Below are 23,667 nucleotides of genomic sequence, written 5' to 3'. Positions count from 1 at the left end.
GCCCAATATTTTTTAGAGTGTAGAATGATATTAATTGTTACATTTTAAAGAGGAGTATAAACGTCCTGTTCTCTTTCGTTAAGCTGCAATGTCTATAATTAGTGTGACCTACCGCAGCAACTAATGTTGCGGTTAAGATGCGACGGGATACGCGAGCGAGGGAAATATAATAAAAAAAATAATAAAAAACAACCCCCCCAAAACCCTTTCCATTAAAAATCTAATCGTTGGATATATTGTGACGTATTATTATGTTCTTTCCCATTCCTGCTGGTTTCTTTGTTTTCTTGGTTGTGACCCCCCCCCTTTTTTTGGATGGGCAAGGGCACAGCCCCCAACTCCGCCCGTCTTTACGAATATGCCGCCTTAAAAGTTTGCAAGGTGTTGCAAAATGTTTTGAAATAAATCGCGGAAAGTGATCGGCGAAGATTACGTCGCATCAAAATACAGTGCCACCGCGGTGCACCGGTTCCAAAAACATGACGTCACAGAGATGCACTGGCGGATGGTGTCAGTTACGTAGGAAACATCACTAGTTGGTTTACCAATATAAACTACCAGCTCATTTGGCTGATTATCATTTTCTTTCAATCGTTCATCACATTGAGACGGTTCTATGATAATATTGGCGCTGGTGTAAAAAAAAAATCATCTTCGTTCGGAGAAGCCGTAAAGGTCAAAGTAGGAGTCATGAAGACGTTCCTTCTATTCTCTATCCTATGGGCTTCCCTTGCATCGGGTGAGTCAGAAACTGTTTTATCATTCATGACAATTTTTTCTTTTTTGTGTGTGAATGAAAATCTGAAATGCTTTGGTATTAGTTATTCGGGTTCAACATTAATCAAAATAAAGGTACAACAAGATGATAATGTTCATAAGAACACTTTTTGCGCCGCTTATACATAGGCGGCGGAAGCGGGGGGGGGGATCCCCTTAAATTTTAGGTGATAACTTTTTTTTTTTTTTTTTTTGCTTGTCAATTTTGTTTCCTGAGTCCCCCAAAAAAATTCATATGGACCCCCCTAAAATGTGCTTGGTCCCCCCGAAGATTTTGGTTGATGACTTTTTTTTTTTTTTGCTTGTCAATGTTTTTACCTGTGTCCATCACAAAATTTCAGGTGGACCCCTCCTAATTTTTTGGGCTTCCGCCGCCAATGCGCTTATACGAATATAAGAAAGGACTTAAGTCCATGGTAGTACATTTTGTTCAAATCAAAACAAACAACATCAATTGTGTTTATGTCTGATGATATCGGTAAGTTCGTCATTAATTTGGGACACTTCTAGATGTATCATGAGGATATGAATGGCACACAAGATGATTTCATGTACACGCAACAACGTCCCATGTTTAAACCAAGTTAGCTAAGAGATGGACCTCGGCTGTTCTTGCACCCAAATTGTATACCTTGGTTACCGTTGTAGAATAACTGTTACGTACTGAGTCTGATACATCCTAACAACAATGACAGATTATGCTATCGAGTAAAGAGGGATTTCATCTTAAAACACAATTATTAAGATAATCAATAGTACAAATAGTAGCAAAGTACAGAACCAATTAAAAGACCATGAAGATACTAAGTTAAATGAATACATTTTTTTCTTGCAACGAATGTGAAAAGAAACCACGATCCTAAATGTTAAGTTCCATTTAAGAAGAAGCCAGAAGAAATACCCATTAAGTATGTGTTCTTACATAAATGATCTACAATGTATGTTTCAAATCCCATTTCCATTATTCACATTTACTTTCTAACAAGGACAGGGCTATCCTCTCAGATTAAAATGAATGTAATGTTGTGCAGAAATTACTGATCAATGTTAATATTTAACTAATTCGTAAGATTGTTTAGAATACATTGATATTGGCAGAGTATTAAAAGAAAATCTTTTCTGATGTTATGTTTTAGAAATTTGAATAACAAATGATCGATTGTAATCTTAAATCATTCTTTTCTATAGACGGGGGCTCTTTATGTTTAACGGGCTGCAATTAAAAACAGTGTAAAACTCATTGTGCTACATTGTTTAAAATGTTGTAAATTAATATAAACGAATAGATAAACAAATAAATAAAAAAAATATTAATTCTAATAATTATATCAAAATGTTGTACTGATAATGTAGCATGGTCTTTGCGACATATTCAACTAAATTTCGAATGCATAGCGCAGGTTGGCATTGCTAATGTTCTGAAATGGTCGAAAATATCCTAGAAATAAATGACTATAGCAAATTAACCGTGATTTTATGAAAGCTAAATTTACAACCATGTATATCTTTGTTTAACATTTTAGAAAACATTTCTGGTGGTGCATTTTATAAACCGTCTAACATGCACATATATATTTCTTCTTATTTCCTACATTTTATTCATACATTTATCTATTTATTGTATATTTTGGTGGTAATCGAATCCCAAATCGACACTAAAGCCAATACTGAGCTGAAAATTATTCTTTAAATTTACTAGTTTTGCATTCATCTTCCATAAAACGCAACCATTTTTAGTTTGTAGTTTTAGAGACGGCCCTTCGATATCTCTTCACTTCATTTTAAGACATGTCTTAAGACATGCCCATCAGATTTTTTAAGATGAGGCCCCCCCCCTCGTTTGCGGGGGGGGGGGGCATTGCCACTTGGTCTTCAAACGCTTTATCTAATTTTTGTTTAGGGTCATCCCATAGAAATCCCTTTCCCCATTAGAATTCGGCCGATTTTTTTAAAGACTATTTTGTCCAAAATCCAATCTCTTGAACACCTCGTACTTTGTATTATAAAACGATTTGCCATTTTAAAAGAGTGCAACATAGTTAATAGGTAAAATGCATAGATTATCTGGGGGATTATAGCGAGAAATAGGGAGTTAAAGCGAACGCTCGAAAGAACATAGAAAATGTGTTGCGAAATGCCCTTCAGACAATAAGCAATCAAGAAGCTTTTGTCGAAGACTGGCTAATCCAAAGCTCCAGTTTCGCCTTGGACTCTGGACAAACGAGATATTTGCAATATTTCGTCAGCTGCAAAACTTAAGACGACCTTCTGCTCGGATCACCAATTTTGGAAAAAGACCATTCAGCCTTTCATTGTCATTTGAAGGGTTTTTTAAAAATATATTTTTACTGCGTTCTAGAATTCGTTGCACGTAGCTCAGTCCAAAATCTGGAAAATGGGCAATGCAAGAACAACGGTAGTAAATGAATACATAGATAAATATACACTTAGAAAAATAAATAAACAAACAAATAAATGAATGAATGAATAAATAAATAAATGAAATTGTATTCTTTTTAAGGACATGCCATAATTTGCAGGACGTGCGCTGGGATGATATCTGACGATCCAAGCTTCCCTGTGCCTGTAGATCCCGGTACAGTGACGTGTTCAGAGACCCCTCAAGAAAAGACTTGTGAAGAAGGCGTTACCAGCTGTATGACGACGATTGTTGCGTTGCACTTTGCTCGTGCATCCGGTAAGAATATAACCTTTGGATGATTCTTGACGATTATGAGTTCGCAAAATATTGCATTTGAGCCTTTTCGAAGTTAGCTAATGATTAATATGTCTCGATTAACCTTTCATGATTACTAACACTTACACGAACACTAAAAGTAACTTTTATGGTAACTTGTCATGCAATGGTATCTTTCATGGAATCCTTGATTTTGATTGGCTGGTGAGCATTGTTACCATGGTAGTTACCACTGGATGGCAAAGTTACCATAGTGGTAACTTTTATGCAACGGGACCCAGGTGACGAGAAAAGTACGTCAGCGTTTCAGATTAAAAATGGTTTTACCTTCCGTTCATGGCCTATGTTTATCATGTTGGCTACTGTAGTATATCAATAATTAGAAACATCAAGCGACGCTTACATAGGAAATGTTATGAAAATGTACTTCCTTGACTACCTTAGATGAAATTAGTCAATAACAATTTTTTTTTTAAATTTATAGCAAAGTTAAATCTATGCCAAATATATATTTTTTCCTGCGGAGAAAATAAAGTACCTAGGTAAGTTCACTATGGGTTTTGATTAGTACAGCATTAAGGAATTGCAGCAGTAGTCGCTCATGCTTCTTGCAGTAGAAGATGCAAACGTTGGTCTCTATATCACTTTCAAAAACAAAATGATCCTACATGCTAACAAGGGCAGGATCAAGCTTAAAGAAGTTTTAAGTAGTTACATGATTTCGGGTCACGGCATGCGACTCAAGACAAGACTTTCGTTCTTGCATGAAATGCATGTAATAAACTACATTTGATTTTGGAATCCAATATTTCTCTATAAACAAATTTTCCCTGTGAAGGGCATGTGTAGAATGTAAAAGGTATACTTATGGGTAATCAATAGGGGCTAACTTACATCTACCTCTACAACCGTAATTCATTGTAGAATAACATTTGCTGGTCACTGTCTCCGTAGTGAGATAGAAGTTATTTTTTTATGTACGTTTGTTGCGCCTCCCTCATAAAAACAAAGGTCGGAAACCTTTTAATTTTGATCATTGCGTATGTCATGTATGTAGGGATAAAGATACTTTGTTACATGATTTACCAACTCCCATGCCAGATAGCAAAGCCTGGCGTGACGTTGTTGATTCATTCTCTAACGCGTCCGATCGGTAGTAGTAAGTTTTTGACCACGGATTAGACGCTATATCTTATTCAATGACCTTACTGGTGTGTTGACTCAGTTGGTAGAGCGTCCGGGAGGTCGGGGGTTCAAACCCGGCCGCGTTTCAGACCAAAAGACGTTAAAAGATGGGAGTTGCTGCTACCCTGTTTGGCGTTCATCAATTAAAGGGATAGAGCCTCGTCGATCTGGCGCTGCACGGTGGCTGCCGGGCCCACGATGAATTGGGCAAAGCAAATTTTCGGAGTATGTATATTTCGAACAATAAATTATGGATTTTCATTTTCATTACATAAGCATTATATAAGTAGACATTTTTTTGTTTCAAAGTAAACTCTTATCAAGTAACTATTGAATTTCATTGACAGCTATTTCACCCTTGTTTACTTTTTATTCCTTGTTCCAAGCTTTTAAAACCCTTTCCCCCCTTCCTTTGTGTAGATTATAACTAAACGATAATTATATGATACACTGATCATGACGGGGAAATCGCTGTCAGTATCAGATGGAATCGTAATAAGTACAATGAATTTTGCTGTTCTCTACAAAAAAAAATCATAGGACCACTGACGCTGACACAAGAAGTTCGGGACTGTGGACCCTGGATATCTGGTGTTCTTCCTTCCGGGGACACATGCGCAGGAGAAGATATTGTCAAGACCATCCTGGGTCCAACTGACGCGAGTACAATGTTTCCTCCAGAACTTGGACTGACGTATGAGAGCCAGGACGCCAGCATCTGCTTATGTGACAGCTCAGACAATTGTACACCGCCCTCTCCTGGAATGATTATCAATACAACTGATACCACCGAGGAAACTGTACCCCCAGTAACAAGCACTTCAGGTAAGAAATCAAATAAAACGGGCTGTGTGGGTTATTAGTTTGGCAGTCAAGGGGTCAAAGAGAAAATGCATCGATTCGTATTCTAACCTTTTGGCAAGGCCCCGCTATGTTCTCTGACAAGTAGAGGCTAAAAAAGACTAGCGGTCGATGAAGAAAGTTGGCGAGACCTTGGTGAGCGCGCGATCCAGCTACTGGCTCCTTCCCCGAGTAAAGGGGTTAGTCTCCCCCTACAAGTCCCTCGGTTTCCGATATGCACATTATTACACATCGTTTCCATGCATAGATCTATATGATACAAATAATGTAAAGAAATCTAAAAGAGTATAAAAAAAATTCTTCCATAATACGATTAAACTTTTATAAAACCGTAGTTTTTAATACAAAGTGACTCGTCCTGCATTTGCTTTGATACACAAATAAACAAAGTAAATGATATGTCTAACTGCAGTTAATAATAATCACTTTCTTGTTTAATTTTAGATGTCCCGTCTGTCTGCCCGATAGCCGGAGAGTGGTATGTAGATTGGGACAGTTCCTTTGCCTGCCTATCGCAGTATCCGATCAGCGAACCTTTCGAGGTCCCTGGCCAAATTCTTCCTCGCTTGGCAGTATCAGATGTCATTGAAGCTGCCGGCGCTGCTTGGAAAGCCACGAGCCTCATAGAAGCTGAAGGCGAGGTTTGCGTTCGAGTACTCCCTCAATTGACTGTGGCTCCGGGTGGACTAGACATCGTAAGAGGGTATTGCGATCCAATCTTGTCGTTTTTGAGGGAAGGGACATCTTTCGACGCCCTAGCACACTGTAGGTATATTCTAAACATAACAGGAGCTATGTCGTCATACATGCCACAAACGTTCCCAACGACCCAACCATTAACATCTGTATCAAATGCACTACGCCCATTCGACTTCTTAGATCACATTGAAAAGATCATTTATAATCTTGTCGGTGTATCCTTCAACGATATAGACAATGTGTGTACAGCTCGTGTCGGAATCGTTGAATCTGAGTCATCATTGAAAGAGCTTACAACCGATTTCCTCGTGGCGTTTACAAAAGTCGTGATCCCTAGAGCTGCAGAGTTGTGTGAAACATGGGATGACCTTGTTAACGGGATAGTTGAGGCAGTTCAGGGTGATAATGCCCCTGACATGTATGGCGTGTTTCAGAATACCTCCAATCTGCTGGCGCATCTGAGTGGTTTCACAGACAGGAATTCCCTTTGTCAAGAGATCCAAGAGGCTTTTGCCTCACCTCCCGAATCTCCTGCTGTTGATCACGTTGCTGCATATATAACCAACAGCACACTAGACATTTTAACCGATGTCAGTCGTTGTTCAATCATAGCCCAAGAAGCTTTGGATATCTTCCTTGCTCTTAATCCAGAACTCACACATGAACAGGTGGAATCTGCCCTGTTTCAGTACACAGGATTCAGAAGCGTACAGGACGTATGCCAGGAAATAGAAGATGCTTTTCTTCCTGAAGGTAGGATGACGTCCTGAACTTTATACAAAATTATTCTAGTAAAATCACTTTCTTGTGCTGGGTTGTGCTCCATTCAAAAGTTCAAATTTTATATCATAAGTGGTATTTTGATGGTATATCCTTTGTCCTCATTGGCTAGGTCTAACTAGAGACCCGTGTCCCTGATTTAATAAGATAATTCGTAAAGAAACAATCACGTAAAACTGATGGCATGCGTTCACATAAGGTGGTATTAATGGGAACTTAAAAGTGAAAGTTACTTTTATCACTTACCAAATCTGTAGACCTACATGTATATAATAAAATGTATAATATAACAAAATGGGAAAAAAATCAATCAGTACTTAAGTATTAATTTTATTGTCCCGAAGCGAGTATTCTCTGTCGGCCTCCACACCAGACGTAAACAGTTCTCAACCTACGATGCAAAATAACTTATTCATATGTTTATTTTTTAAAACTGCTTGATTAGTTGAAGTAAGGCTTGTCGGTGGGAGCGACAACACGGAGGGAACCGTGGAGGTTCTTTTTAATGGAGTTTGGGGAACTGTGTGTGATGATTCCTGGGATATTAGAGATGCCAACGTTGTATGCAGGATGCTAGGTTTCCCCAAAGCTACCCGCGCTCCATTGCTTGCCCATTTCGGAATCGGGACGGGGATCATCTGTCTGGATGATGTCATGTGTAGCGGGGTCGAAGAGAACATAGCCGACTGCCAGCATCGGGAAATAGGAGAGAGTGACTGTAGAGTTCACGAAGCTGCTGGTGTTGTTTGCCTTCCCCAAGGTAAACATGTTCGGGACATTTATGTACAAATCACAATCCTCTCGACTGTTCATTTTTAAAAGATGCATTTGTTGTTAACTCGAATGTCTATTTGTACAATAGGCGGCAGAAAAATCTTATCCACCAACCACTTGCAAGAAGAAATCCTGCTTTAAATTCATTTGTGATAGTTTGTATCAAAGAATGGAGTAAGTTGCCACAAAGTTTTAGATCCAGTCCAACACTGCCCATATTCAAAAATTTTATTTTAAAGATTACAAAATATCGTAAATATAATCTTAATAAACCATTTGTGTGCGTGTGTGTGTATGTGGTATTTTTGTATGTATTTTTCTTATTTACTCTCTTGATTATCATTGCATATATTTTTCATATCAATCTTGCTGTAATGTTCTATATAAGGGGCCTCTCTCACAAGCTCTGCTTCTATGGGGTCCCAAACCTATGAATGTGTTCTCATTTTTTTTGGTTAAACTATGTAATATGTCTCTTGTTTTGATTGATTTAAATAAACTTGAACTAAAGTATGCAATTTTAAGTATTTCATTTTGTTCGTTGTAGGAGGCCTACGCACAATAATTTCTAATTCAAATATTTCTGTCTCTTGTTATAAGAACCTGCCATCACTGACATACGCCTTGTTGATGGAGGAAGTGATTATGAAGGAAGGGTGGAGATTGAGTTTGAAGGCCAATGGGGGACCATCTGTGATGATGACTGGGATTTAGACGATGCTTCTGTAGCATGCACGATGCTTGGATTCACCGGTGCGACTGATGCTCCGCTCTATGGCCAGTTCGGCCCAGGATCAGGTACTATCTGGCTTGATCAGGTTGGTTGCACTGGGAATGAGACCACTCTTGCGGACTGTTATCACGACGGGTTTGGAGAGACCAACTGCGACCACTACGAAGATGCTGGTGTCATTTGCATTCCTCCAGGTACGGTTAATCCAATATAAATGACTTGTTCTGAAAGTCACCAAAGGACTTTTTAAAAAGATATTCAAGGAAGAAGCCTGATTCCCCATATCGGTGAACATTGTTTGAATTGCATGCTTGATGCTGCCTGCGTAGATTTCCAACAGACATCCCTCTTACACAATCTTGATAATATATAGCTTCAAAAGTTAAAGCTAAATAACGCAATATGAAACAAGCCGAAGAAGTCGAAGACAAAAAAAACCTAAGACGAAGAAAACGACGGAGAAGAAAAGAATAAGTAAAAAAAGAGGAAAGTCCGTTAAACACAATGCGACTCGTTGCGATCCGAATTTCAAAGAATCTGTATGAACATTCCAACCAATACAATCTTGAATTCATAATAGTGGCAGGACTACTAAACTAAGAATTCAATCTAGTCGAGCCTCTAGTGTATGGATAAAGGCAAATTTAAATCCGACCTTAATGACGTCATCATCGGCTGCGACTTGAAGCCGATTTGGACTTTACTCTGACCACTGGGATTGCCACAAAGCATAATTATGATTTTATTATTCCTAACACTATTGTCGAATTTGCCGAAATAATTGGACTTCTTGGAATTTTCACATTCAATGAAAAATACAATTTATCAAAAAGATAACTCGTGTCGGATCGGATCGCCTTGTAGGCACAGGGTTTAAGAAGAAGGAGAAGAAGAAAGATAACTCTTGGCGTTCCTTGTCACCCTACCAATTAATGATAAACAGTTTTGCATCAAGTTATCACAATTACCTCATCCTTCTTGTTTTCCTTCACCTTTCTTTAATACAGTCCCACCTACACCATCTGTTGAAGTGAGGCTATTCGGTGGAGCTGAAAACACGGAGGGGACTGTTGAAGTGTTGTACGATGGACAGTGGGGAACCGTCTGTGACGATAACTGGGACCTGAATGACGCCAACGTCGTATGTAGGATGCTTGGTTTCACTGGGGCTTCTGAAGCGCCTGGCTATGCTCGATTCGGAGAGGGTTCGGGTGAGATCTGGCTCGATGATGTGGTATGCAGCGGCAGGGAGCAGAGTATTGCAGAGTGCCAGCACCCTGGATTCGGAGTGAGCAACTGCGCTCATTATGAAGACGCTGGGGTCGTTTGTGTTGCTGAAGGTATAGTCGTTTGGGCATTTTGACAAGTAAAACTGGACATGCTTACTTAATGGCACACGTTAGAGTAGTATTATGGACTTCAAAGTTTCCCCATGATTGTGGAACTTACAGTTAAGAAATCTACAATATTGTACGTTTACTTTAAAAAGCCAGGAAAAAAGGAGAGAGTGTGAAGGGGGGGGGGGGGTGCTCAACTCGGCACACTTTTAAGGGCGCAGTGACCCACATACATGATAACTGTGTGGTCACATTCAGGTGACATTAAACTGCGAAATCTTCCCCACATTGTTAAATAGATTATGACCATATTAGCAGTGTAAATCTTCACATGGTTCTCGATTTTTAATTGGTCTATTGCCATTTCGTCCAATTACCAACTCGTCTACTATCATTTTTTCTACCATCATTTCGTTCACTATCAACAAGTCTAACTGCCATTTCGTCCACTAAATATTTCGTCTATTAACGAGTTGGTCCAGTAGCCGTTTAGTCCCTATACCATTGGTACTTATTTGTTAATTGGGCGAATTGTAATAAAAACAAAATGAGTATTTGACGAACTGGTTATGAGACGAAATGGTAATAGACGAACTGGTGATTAGATGAAGTGATTATTGAACCAAATGCATGTTAGACAATGGTATAAGACTAAGGTAGACCATGTAACGGGAGTACCATGTGGCGGGTCGACCATGTGACAATAGACGAATTGGCAATTTGCCGATGAACACACACCGAGATTGTTTTTTCTCATAGGAATTCCAACACTTGCATGTAGTGAACAGACATTATGACATGAGGAAACACAAGCTTATTCCACCCTTCCTCATTTCTTTATACTACCTTTCAGAACATACGATTACGGACATACGTTTGGTTGGTGGAGAGAGCGACCTTGTAGGGAGGGTCGAGATCGAATACGACGGAGAGTGGGGAACCATTTGTGACGACGTCTGGGGCTTGGACGATGCCAACGTGGTTTGCAGAATGCTCGGATTCGATGCGGCTTCGGGGGCACCAGGATCAGCGCGCTTCGGCCAGGGTTCCGGTAATATTCTCCTGGATGATGTAGAATGTTTGGGTAACGAACTCAGCCTCACAGAATGCAGTCACTTGCCATTTAAGGAACACAACTGTGACCACTCAGAAGATGCAGGTGTCATTTGTGTTATCGCAGGTACTTATCTCACTTCTTTAGTACTTACGAAACATATATTTAATCATTATACAAACATAATTTTGAAATGGATGAAAATTGGAAAGCAGTGGCGGATCCAGGAAGGGCAGCACAACATCCAGCTCTTGCCCCCCCCCCCCTCCTTAGGTGCCCCCCCTCCTTAGAGACAAAAAATATATTTTATTACCATCAACAGAGTGTTTATTTAGAATCATTATCAAGCATATCGAGAGCAATCCCAACCCAGATTACTGTATCATTTATAGTATTTATACATGTTTTCCTCTTTCAATTTCACCCAAATTAATAGCTTTATTTTTTTTCTTTTCTACAAAGCAAGTATTATTTCATACAATCCACTCTTCAACCTACATGTATTGTTATTCATTCAAAATTGGGTAAATATATATTTATGTTAAAATGTGCATTATGTTAAAGGTATATACATTTAGTTTACTCCTAACCTTTCCCCATTCCTGTATTTGACATTACTTCTCCCTCTGTATACTTTTCTTTTTGTATCCCCTTTCCAGCATTATACATTTATACTTTATTTTTTTTTACTGTTTCGCTTGTTTGTTTACTAAAATTTTACTATGTACAAATTCAATTATCAGCCTTTGGCTGCTAATTGAATTTTTATCACAATAAATACCAAAAAAAAAATGAATACCATTTTATCATATTTGTTAATGTGAATATGTCTTGCACACGCAAGCCAGAATCTTTATCTTTATTTTTCATTTCTATTTTTGCTCGCTGTCAGATGTCACGTGTACATAAATGCCCCTTTTTTAAAATACTGGATTTACCCCTGAGAATGTGTAGACATCATTTATCGAGCCTCTTACACGCAATAGCGAGGGACTGCCTCTGTATTTCATGGCCAATTTACTATTTTTCAAAGCCAAACCGTTGACAGTCTACCTGAATATGAATATAATTTCCTTTTGCGCATTAGCCCTGCAATATCGACTATTACTAGTACTGGCAGTACTAGTAATAGCCGATAATATTTGTTTTCTTGATTCATGTGCCTATGAGATCCGAGAACAATTTCAGCTTGGTTGCTCGAACGGCAACTTCGGACATACTTGCAAATTTGCATGAATCTAAAATGGATGCCACCTTTAAAACTTAACTTTTAACCCTCTTGCCCCAGAACGATGAGGAACGCAAAAGTACGCTCCTAGAAAAAGTTCGGTTGTTTCGCTTACTCGCTTTCGAGTTTCTTTGAACATTTTTGTTCGTCTTGTCCGCCAAGGAACCAAAAAAAAATATATACGTAGGGCTATAGATTTCGTATGCCAAGGGTCACATAAAACTTTGTATGGTAAGAGCCACATCGGCCATATAGATTCACGAGGCCTGTATCATAAAGTAACTTCATTCACCGTAGAACCCATTTAACGATTGATAACATTGACTACGATATTCAATGAATGCCTGACCTTTGTGTTCGGGTATAGCGATGGGTCGGTTTGGAGGTGGTTTCACGGTGCCTTTGCAGGATAATTGTATTGCTCGTAACATTGTCTTTGCAGAGCCGCAGACGCCCAAGCCATCACCATTCTGCACGATCACTGACATTCGGTTAGTCGGGGGTGGTACGGATCACGAGGGACGGGTTGAGATATACTACAAAGAAGAGTGGGGCACTGTCTGCGACGATGGTTGGGGCATCGACGACGCTTCTGTGGCCTGTAGAATGTTGGGTTTCGATGGTGCTTCAAATGCGTCAGGTTTGGCCCAGTACGGAGAGGGCTCGGGTAGGATTTGGCTCGATGACGTGGAGTGCATCGGAGACGAGACAACACTACTGGACTGTAACCACCGTACCCCTGGACAACATAATTGTGGCCATTCTGAAGATGCCGGGGTGACATGTTTTTCAATAGGTATATATTTATTTATTTTCCTTTGTCTCGCCTACATAAAAGAGCGATACTTTAGGCGCTACTTTTCTGACGGAGGTGGCGTCAACATCAAATCTTAACAGAAGATTAAATTTTTGAAATGACATCATAACGGAGAAAGTGTATAGACCTAGTTCGTGAAAGGTCAACGTTCATTTAGGGTAAATGAACTTAGACCATGTTGAGGGACTCAACATCAAAATCTTAACCCAAGGTCAAGTTTTTGAAACGTTGTTTTATATTAAAAAGTATATAAAGCTTGCTCCTGAAACTTGGACATAGGAATGATAGAATGGAAGCGCCGTGGTGCAGCGGTTCTGACTCTCGCCTTGTAAAAATCAGAGGGTCGTGTGTTCGAATCCCACCATGACCTAGCGCCCTTTGGCAAGGCGTCAATCAACACTTTGCCACTCTCCCCCAGGTGCTAATTGGTTACTGGCAAGAAACAACCGTCATTGTGGTCGGTTTAGCAACTGTGCGCCTAACACGCTGTTTGGAATGCTATGAGTCAAGTGACCGGGTAATAATAATTGTGAAGCGCTTTGAGCAGTTCTAGATTGATAAAGCGCTACATGTATATAAATGCCAATTATTATGAATAATAAAGTATTAATGAACATCCTACTTGAGTTTCAGATCACATGATCAATATGAAATATCATTTAGGTTCAACAAACTTTGTTGAGGGTATTTTTGGACTTGTCATCAACTTAAACATTTTATTGATCTAGTTCATGTAACTTGGACATAAGAGCAACCATGTATCCATGAATACCATGTGCGCACTTCAGGTCACATGGCCAAGACCAAAGGTCATTTAAGGTCAATGAACTTTGGCCATGTTGGTGGTATTTGATTGGATCGGCATCATAACTTTGGAAGTTTATGGATCTACAAATGTAGTTCACGAAAGATAGGCACAAGGGTAATCAAGTATGAATGATTATTTTGCACACGTCTTAGGTTCAAAGGTCATTTTGGGTCAATGGACATAGTATTTTATAATCATGCAAAGAACTGCCGGTTCCCACCGGCAGATCTTCTGTATCAAAATTTTTCACTTCGCCCCCCCCCCCCCCCTCCCGATCCAAAACATTGATCGACGCCTCAGGTTGGCCCTAAGTAAGCCTAAAGAACGAAAAGAACAATATCTTATCTCCTCTTTTCCATCGATATTAAATTACCCTCGATCCACATGCAGAGCCAACAATACCGGAAACAACACCCATGACAACGATATCAACGACACCAACTCCACCATCTCCCATTGAGGACATCCGATTGAGCGGAAGTACTATCTCATCGGAAGGAAGAGTTGAAATCCTGTATAATGGAGAATGGGGAACTATTTGTGATGATTATTGGGATCAAGATGATGCTGATGTAGCTTGTAGGATGTTAGGTTTCGAAGGAGCGACTAGTGCTCCAGGCCAAGCCCAGTTTGGAGAAGGTTCTGGTGCAATCTGGCTAGACAATGTGAGGTGTGTTGGAACTGAGACCAGCCTAGCTGATTGTCCTCGCCCAGACTTTGGAGACCACAATTGCGGTCACTCGGAAGACGCCGGAGTCGTTTGCCTCAATACAGGTAATTATTTTAAACAATTACTTTTACACAATTTGAGTAACATTGATTAAGCGGGACTAAATGAAATAAATCTATAACTTTTGATTTGCATATTTTTTTCACATTCGTTTGATGGCATCTTATCATGGAATCGGTACAGAAAAATATATTTTGACCGGAAGGTTTATAGAAGGTTTATAGAATACAATGTACTATCGTTAACAATATCATTGTTTTCATTTTACATGGGGCATGGGGGATTGTGTTTGATATTGTGCATTCGCACTTCCTATAAAAAATTTCAATATCATTTAATTAGAGTATAGTTAAATATGTAGGGAATAGAATGAGTCTTGGAGACTGTGAGCATACGATTTTGGGAGCTATGACTGTGGCTACAGCGAGGACATCACTTCATGTAATTCATAAACATTGTGCATGTGACGCCTTACATTCATAGCGCCATCCCCACACAATATTTTTTTAGTTTACATAATGATTTCCATAATATTTGTAAAATTTACTTTTAGGTAAAAATCACATAAAAGTTATGGAGTTCCTATTTAACATCACTTTTTACACAATTTCTGTAAAACATTTAAATTAGGTGATATTTACACAATAAATTGGGTTTTGTAGTTTACATAGTGATTTACATAATATTTGTGAAATTTACTGTTAGGTAAAAAGTACACAAAAGTTATGGAGTTCCTATTTAACATCACTTTTTACATTATTTCTGTAAACATTTCTGTGTATCCAGCATGCCTATCTTATTAAGATCCCACTTCATTCCCCTAAGTGGAGAAAATATCACATATTTTCTTCAACACGAGCAAGTTTCCTTTTTGACCCCCCCCCCCTCTCTCTATTTCTTCGTCTCTGTTCTTGGCCATCCTGTTGAATATAGTTACAACAACCATCCATGTAACAACTGTATCACCGTGGACAGCACCAGTACGATTGGTCAACGGTGGTTCACCAACGGAGGGTCGCGTGGAGATACTGCACAATGGCCAATGGGGGACAATCTGCGATGACTATTGGGATTTAGATGACGCCACAGTTGTTTGTAGCATGCTAGGCTTTGGCCGGGCTGTAGACGCACCAACAAGAGCTCACTTTGGACAAGGAACGGATCCTATATGGCTTGATGATGTCAGGTGCGTGGGAGATGAGTCCGAGTTGACAGACTGTCCGCGCAACGCATTTGGAACCAACAACTGTGGCCATTCCGAAGATGCCGGGGTTATTTGTTCAGCAGGTAGCTAATCATATTATGCATACCTTTGGTACCTCTTAGTTTGGAGTTCCAACGTTATTGACAGTTTTCGTGTCCCTGTTATTTATCAAGTGACTCACTTTTGTCTATTTCTGTTTATCACTTTGATTTAACGTTGCCTTTTAGTTACACACTTTATCGAAAAAATGCTGAACCCACACAACATGAATGTGTTTATAATGTGGTATGTTGTACTCAAAGAATGACGTTAAGTACCAAATGAATAAGTGCAATCTAACATAGATTAGAGTCTGCCTTACAGCGACGTGAAATAAGTATAGGCCTACCCTCTTGTATAATCGCTCGTCGAAACACCAATAATAAAGACGACTATTTGTCTTTTTTTGTGAGGCTCTATTCATCAATATTTTATCTATTTTATGTTTTAATTCGAAGTGCCAGTGCCAGAACAAACGGTTCGTTTGGTTAATGGTGATTCTGACAACAACGGACGTGTAGAGATCTACCATGACGGGGAATGGGGAAGCATCTGTGATGATTACTGGGGCCTCGATGATGCTACAGTAGTTTGCCGGATGTTGGGTTTTGGTGTTGCCACAGAAGCGCCGGGATCGGCACGGTATGGGCAGGCTTCGGGTCGTATCTGGCTTGACGACGTCCAGTGTTCGGGAAATGAAGCAGACATAAGGGACTGCTCACACAGAGACTTTGGATCTCACAACTGTGGTCACTCTGAAGATGCAGGAGCTGTTTGTTCTTTTGCAGGTGATAATATAACCTATATCTGTATAAAAGTGTTTTTTTGATAGACATTGACGTATTGTTCAGACATGTATTACATGTATATGTAAATAGTTTTTGTTGTTCTGCTCTGAAGCGACTTGAGCATTTAATCAAGATGGAAAGTGCGCTATATAAATCTTATGTATTATTATTATTATTACTATAACACAAACAATGCAATGTTAAAAGATTTATTCTATTCATTGTATTTACTTCTGTAAGTTTCATGCACTCAAGATGGACTCATAAAATGCACAACTGCTGTCTTTGTGGGCCCTGCTCTTGTTTTTTTCTCATCAGATCACGCTAGCCTTAACAAGGAAAATACTAGACATTTTCACCAAACGCCCTCAGCATATTCGGTATCTCCCCACATGGTTTTTCATATTGCTCGTATTAAACGTTAAACGCACGAGTTTCCGCACGACTGAAATATGGTCAAGTAAGATAATTAGGTGATGTCATCTATTTAGCACACGAACGGGCCAGCATGCAGTCATGCGTCCAATCATCCGTACAGCTTTATAAATGCAGTGAATGAAAACACAAAATGCAGTTTTCCTGAGAATCAATAAAATCTTCATATGATTGTGACTAAATAACATCCTATGTCTTTAGTTTCAACGGCAGCACCAACGGCAGCACCAACACCTCCAGCCCACACGGTTCGTTTGGTCGGCGGAAATGGGGACAACGAAGGAAGAGTTGAAATATTCATCAATGGCGAATGGGGAACTGTCTGTGATGATTCTTGGGGCAAGACCGATGCTGATATTGTGTGTAGAATGCTCGGTTACTGTGCTGCATCCATTGCGCCCGGCTCGGCTTACTTCGGAGCTGGGGAGGGCCAGATATGGCTCGATGATGTAGCGTGCACAGGGGAAGAGACTGATCTGTTAGACTGCCCTCACCGGGGTGTCGGGATTCATAACTGCAATCACAACGAAGATGCGGGAGTCGTCTGCTTTACCAACGGTACGTTGTTAACCAGGAAACAGTTACCAACTGAAACATTTGGTAGTTTTAATCTTTCTTGTTTGTGTTATCTTTATTCTTATCTTCATGGTTATTATTCCTTAACTTTTTACCACCCCCCCATTATCAGTTGTTTTTTTTTTTAAATGTAATTCGTTCCTTAACACCATTAGTTTATGTTAATTTTATTCTTATCATTAATTTCTATCATTTGTATTAATAATATATTTCACTATTCTTAATCAAATTTGTATTTCATGGTATTTATTCATGCTAATGTCATCTTTCTTTCATTCTTTCTAATTTTATTTTTTTAATTTTATTTCGATTTATTTAATCATTAATTTGTTTTGTTCATTATGATAGCAATATTTTTAACGCCCCAAGGTCCTTTTAATCTAATATTTTGTTATGGTATACTGCGGTCAGTGTATATTCCAACAACTTGTCCCCTTGCTATACTAACTAGTCGCTTCAAGATAAAGTCCTGTGTTGTGCAGGGTGTTCGGACGATGGGCGGAAATTGGAAAATAAAAATGATAATCATTAAGCATATTATTGTAACTAACTCATTGTACTTCCCAAAGTCAATGATTCACCGGGCTGTACTATCGATAAGTAACTGTATGAGGGCATAAAAAATTGTGTATAAAATTGTAACATAGCTGTAAAATAGCTGCAAAGTATTTAAAAAAAAAAGTATTTTTTTAATTAAAAGTATTGTTTAAATTATGTAATGTGTTTTTCTTCATAAATTACATCAAATATTATTATAATGTAACAACAAAGGATAATACAAAATCCATTACCATTGAACTTTTTTCCTGATTTTTCTTGTCTTTCATATGATTAGCGCCGGGTCCTGTGTTTAATGACATTCGATTGAGCGGCGGAACCTCTAACAAGGAAGGACGAGTTGAAATTCTACACGAAGGACTATGGGGGACGGTTTGTGATGACCTTTGGGGCATAGAAGACGCATCGGTTGTGTGCAGGATGCTTGGGTTCTGTACTGCAAGCAGCGCACCCGGTCAGGCTCGGTTTGGACCCGGTTCAGATCCGATTTGGCTTGATGACGTATCATGCACCGGAAGTGAAAATGACCTCAGAGACTGTCAGCACCGAGGATTCGGATCTCATAACTGCGGTCACAATGAAGATGCGGGGGTTATTTGCATTCCAAGTGGTACGTGTTGAGTATATTACATATGGCCCTCCTCCTTAAACCAACTATTTGGTCTAAAAAAAAAGTTGGATTTATTTTTTTTATGTGGGATGGGTGGCAACTACATGTAATATGTGTTTATTTTAAAACAAGTTTGATGATTTGTTATCTGTATTTTTGTATTGTAATTTATTACCACATGACGAACCTATTGTTGTAAAACCTATGTACAACAGTGCTTCAAAACATTTGTAAAGATAAACACATGCCAATTGTAACAGTAAAGCAGGTAAACAAAAAGCACAAGCAACATACTTCACATCATGTTGTCATGCAAGCGTTGGTAATGTATACAAAAAAGTTTTGGACTCACTGGTTTGATACACCTTTGGGTTATAGTTCATCAAACAGAGGTCCGTGAAGGGGAAGATGGTGGTATCCCAAACAAACGTTTCATGGCTTTATTGATTTAGAACAAGCCTTCAGGAAATGTTAGAGTGAACCTTCAGGGTCGTTGGTAACTCTCGTTTGCTTTTAAATTTAACATCTTTGAACATTAAGCCAGCAAACCTGAGACGACAACTCCAGATGGCACTACGACTGAATCAGCACCGCCACCAACGACAACTCCAATGGTGACCACACCCATGCCTCGCCAGGTGCGTTTGGTCGGCGGTAATGTGCCATCCAGAGGTAGGGTAGAAGTAACAGACAGATATGGGAACTATGGAACTATCTGTGATACCTACTGGTCCCAAAACGACGCTGATGTCGTATGTAGAATGTTGGGCTACGGAGGCGCATCGTCCTATTCGAACAATGCCGAGTTTGGACAGAGTAGAGGACGCATTCTGCTTGATGATGTTCAGTGCAATGGACAGGAAACAAACATTGCCAACTGTCAACTTCATCCAAACGGGGGCTGGAACTGCGATAAGGATAAAGAAGTCGGTGTCACTTGCAGTATTCCAGGTGAGTATTAGAATAAAGATATACAATGAAATTTGAAAGAATAGTACCCATCCCAATTGGAATGTAGTTGCGAATTTCGTATAGAAAGTTTTGCTTGTTATGTCATGATTTATGATACAGTCACGCTGGCGAGATACTGACCCCTGACCGACGAAATCTATTACCCCATTAAATTTGGTTGGTTTGTTCATGTGACTGTATGATTGGCATCTTTGTTGCTTTACAGAACCGTCTGAGTTCGAGATCCGCCTAGTAGGAGGCAGCTATCCCTGGGAAGGTCGGGTAGAGCTTTTCTACCAGGGGGAATGGGGGACAATCTGCTCGAGCTACTGGGGTAAAAAGGACGGAGACGTGGCTTGCAAAATGCTTGGTTTCAGCAGTGCCTATGAAGCGATATCTCCGACAGGCGCTCTCTATCCAATGCCCTTCGGTGAAGGCACTGGGACAATCCATTTCAGTGAATTTGGTTGTGACGGAACTGAAGAGAACTTGGCCGACTGTTCTCATTCTGGATGGGGACAACATAACTGCTATCACTATGAAGATGCTGGATTAATTTGCAACAGTCCAGGTAAAACCGTCTAAACCGTTTCATTGTACAAACATTTTTAATTTACATTGATCAAAGATATACTTTGATTAACTATTTATTGCAGGGAACCCATTCTAACAAGCTTTGCTTTCCAGTAAGTTCCCGTTTTTCATTTTTGTATATTATATTTTGTGCTTTGCTTTACATTGTAATTTTTGTTAAATTTTGGAATGAAAAAGAATAAATGCAATCAGTCAATCAAACATTCTTTATCTTACTCATGTTATTTCTATAATTTTTTCTTCCTTGTCATTCTCAGACTTGAGCTTCGCTTGTTTGTATTCTTGTTTTTTCCTTCTATTTACGGGCTTTGGAATGGGGGAACAATCTTTGAACAAATGCAGTTTTATTGGTTCTATTGTGCTACTAAAGTGGGAATTGATTCTCACGTCAAAGTTGGTAATTTCATAGTAGAGTATCTATCTAAACTGATGTTTAAGCAATGGAACCAATAGTTAATAAACCGACGTTTTCGTTTGCAAGCCCAAATATCATTACTAAGTGTAATGTTCTGCATGGTCAGCCCCAACACCTGCAATGTTGGTCCCCAGAGCCTAGTAGTGGAGATCAAAGTTACATTCTTTAGTCTGTATCAATATTCCGAACAGACCCAGTCAGCGTTGTCGTTCGTCTCGTGAATGGCAGTAGCAAGGCCGAGGGACGAGTTGAGGTGCTGTATGACGGAGAATTCGGAACCGTCTGTGACGACTCATGGGATACTCTTGATGCTGCCGTTGTCTGCAGGATGTTGGGATATGAGGGCGCTTCTCAGGCACCAGGATATGCCCGTTTCGGGCAAGGTAGTGGGGACATTGTCCTGGATGATGTGGTCTGCCAGGGGACAGAGGATAACATAGCGAGCTGTGTCCACCGATCTTGGGGCGAACATAACTGTGGCCACACAGAGGATGCCTCGGTTGTCTGCACCGGAGACTGTAAGTGTTAACGAATTACTTTCTGTTGCTTTTGTGCTACATTTTATTCTTATTCATCACATGAAACAGTAAAAAAGCCCTTACTCCCGCTCGTCAAAAAGTTATCGATATTTCTTCCAAGTTTGGGCAAAACGAAGTTCAGAAATTACCTTCGCTTTTATCAGTGTTAGATGGCCAATCATATTCATACACTTTTGTCAATTAGCAATATCTTTTTTTAATAGAGGGAATGGGTTTGGTCAAGTAAATATATTTTGCCTTCCTGTTGTAACAAGGCTCGTGACACCTTACAATGATCTCATCTTCCATTTTTACTTGTAATTTTTTTAAAGTGAACTTGCCCGTCCGTTTGGTGAATGGCGCGACCGCTAACGAAGGCCGTGTGGAGATTTTCCGATACGGGGCCTGGGGCTCAGTGTGCGATGACTTCTGGGATATCAACGATGGTCACGTGGTCTGTCGTATGCTCGGTTACGAACGTGCTGAACGCATCTGGTGGGGCACAACCTACGGACCGGGATCTGGTCGTATCCTGTTGGATAATGTCGAATGCACTGGTAGTGAGGCGACTCTCGACGACTGCGATCACCCACCTTGGGGCGTCCATGATTGTAATCATTATGAAGATGCTGGGGTCGTATGCAAGTAGTGATTCTTCAGGTGAATCTCGAACAACATTTTTAATACACTTCATTGGGCAATTACGCAGATATATGAAGAGCTCGATTGCAAAAAGGGTATTGATCCATTGTTCATCAAATTCGATTTTTTTTGTGTCAATGTATACATACCAAAGAAAAGTTGAATTTCCAATCGAATATGGTTGTAATGCTTCAAAGTGGATCTAACCCCTTTTGCAACCAAACACTTCATATCCTCAGTGTTCATGATGTTACAAATAGTGAGCTTAGGATTTTCAAGGAAATACCTAATGAATGAATGTTAAGCCATTGCCACTGATCCAACTTTTAAGAAACAGAAAAAAAACACTTTTTGTAACATCCTCGCTTTGACGCCCAGGTAGGACATGAGGAGTTACCTTGTTCGCCAATGATCTAATAAAATGTGCGAAGCTCTTCTATTTGGATAGAGGAAGGTACAGCATCCAACAGCAGTGGGACTATGAGTATTATAATCCTCACAAAATATCAACCTTTTGATGCTTTCGTTGCCGTAAGCTCATACAGAACATATAATCCTTTTGCCAAATTTGCTTTCTTCCTACAATAATCACAATCAAGTGATAAGCCAAAGGGCCTCATAAGACTAATCAAAGAAATTAACAGAAAATGTATGCATGATCATAAATAATTTATATATACCTATAGTGAAATCTTCACTCAATGTCCTTCAGAGCTGTCATCCATTGCAAATCAAAGGTTGAAAAGATGCCTCCGCTTGGATCGAACCTGGGCCCCTGGCCCATTAAGATTTGAAAAAAAAGAAGTCAAGGGTAAAGAACTATCTTGTATACGTATTTAACATTCATATGAAATCCATTTGTAAGTTACCTCAGCCTTTATAAACAGCCTGAATACTGACAGTTTCAATAATACCTGCCTCCCAAATCATTGTCGCGAAGGAAGGCTCTCTATATAGAAATGGTCACAATAAGTTCAAGTTTTCATGTTAGTTTCCATCAAACACCTCATGAACAACTACAAATAAAGCATTCTTCATATAAACAAATACAAATCAAAGGGGATCCACTGAAAGGCACTGCTTATAGAGCGTGGATCCCCTAAGATAATACATAGCAATTTGGTCCTTAAAATCAGTTGGGACATTCCTAATTCTTCTTCATACCGTTAAAATATGAAGTTGTAAAGTTAAACCATAGAAAGAATGGAAGTGTTTCTACGTACCAATTTTTGGATTGCTCGGAAGTTCCGATGAGATTGTATTGTACGAATCTTATGCTTGAATTAACTCCGAAATTCAACCTTGTTTATCATTGCTGTAACTTTGGGGGGTTTTACTGAATTTCTGCTATATTTGTCTTCCGCAGGTTATTGATGATCGATCTTGACAAGTTATAAATAATTTCAAAACATTGGATATGTTTTAAGAATAAAAAAAATGTTTTTTTAAAATAAAAAAATGATTGGGGCAGGTTAGTGTCTGTTTTGAGAGACGAAAGTTTTCATATTATTATGCTTTATTTCTCTTTCAGTTGGAATAGGTTGGTCCTCATGGGAATATTTGTCACGAGCTTCTGGTAATAAAGACAACTGATGTGCGCTCAATACATTTTTTTCTCAATATTCATCCTTGGATTTATTTATACCTATCGTGTTTAGAGGTGTTTAAGGGATTTATTAACGCAATGCTTCATATGGTTAGAGTTATTTATTTTGAAAACTGAACGATGATGTTGAGGTACAAAGGAAAATACTTGTTTAGGTAGATGTAATTGTTACATTTTCTTTATAGTTCGTTCAATAACGATTGATGTCATATTTCCTTGAATATACAGAACCTATTTCTCTACATTCTAT

At 39.3% G+C, this 23,667-nt stretch overlaps 1 protein-coding gene across 1 annotated transcript; it reads left to right on the top strand.

Moving 5' to 3' along the window:
• The first annotated feature begins 518 nt into the window (after positions 1–518).
• LOC121420580 (deleted in malignant brain tumors 1 protein-like) lies at positions 519–23,667 on the top strand. The gene is made up of 19 exons (XM_041615244.1): positions 519–739; positions 3,299–3,475; positions 5,201–5,485; positions 5,966–6,973; positions 7,446–7,760; positions 8,375–8,701; positions 9,515–9,847; positions 10,698–11,024; positions 12,569–12,922; positions 14,142–14,525; positions 15,415–15,768; positions 16,183–16,512; positions 17,149–17,505; positions 18,359–18,691; positions 19,232–19,642; positions 19,869–20,213; positions 20,843–21,169; positions 21,502–21,829; positions 23,343–23,667. Exons 1-18 carry the CDS (start codon positions 691–693, stop codon positions 21,816–21,818), a joined length of 6,333 nt encoding a protein of 2,110 aa, XP_041471178.1. The 5' UTR covers positions 519–690; the 3' UTR covers positions 21,819–21,829; positions 23,343–23,667.

Source organism: Lytechinus variegatus, chromosome 8 (assembly GCF_018143015.1).
Source record: "Lytechinus variegatus isolate NC3 chromosome 8, Lvar_3.0, whole genome shotgun sequence".
NCBI classification, from domain to species: Eukaryota; Metazoa; Echinodermata; class Echinoidea; order Temnopleuroida; family Toxopneustidae; genus Lytechinus; species Lytechinus variegatus.
Note: the sequence above shows the minus strand (reverse complement) of the source record. Positions and strands in the feature narration are given on the sequence as shown.

Excerpts from the sequence above, each read along its gene's own strand:
- LOC121420580 (XM_041615244.1), top strand. The coding sequence starts at position 691 with ATGAAGACGTTCCTTCTATTCTCTATCCTATGGGCTTCCCTTGCATCG. Across the intron at positions 11,025-12,568 it reads TGTCATTTGTGTTATCGCAG|AGCCGCAGACGCCCAAGCCA; the intron begins GTACTTATCTCA and ends TTGTCTTTGCAG. Across the intron at positions 18,692-19,231 it reads GGTTATTTGCATTCCAAGTG|CCAGCAAACCTGAGACGACA; the intron begins GTACGTGTTGAG and ends TTGAACATTAAG.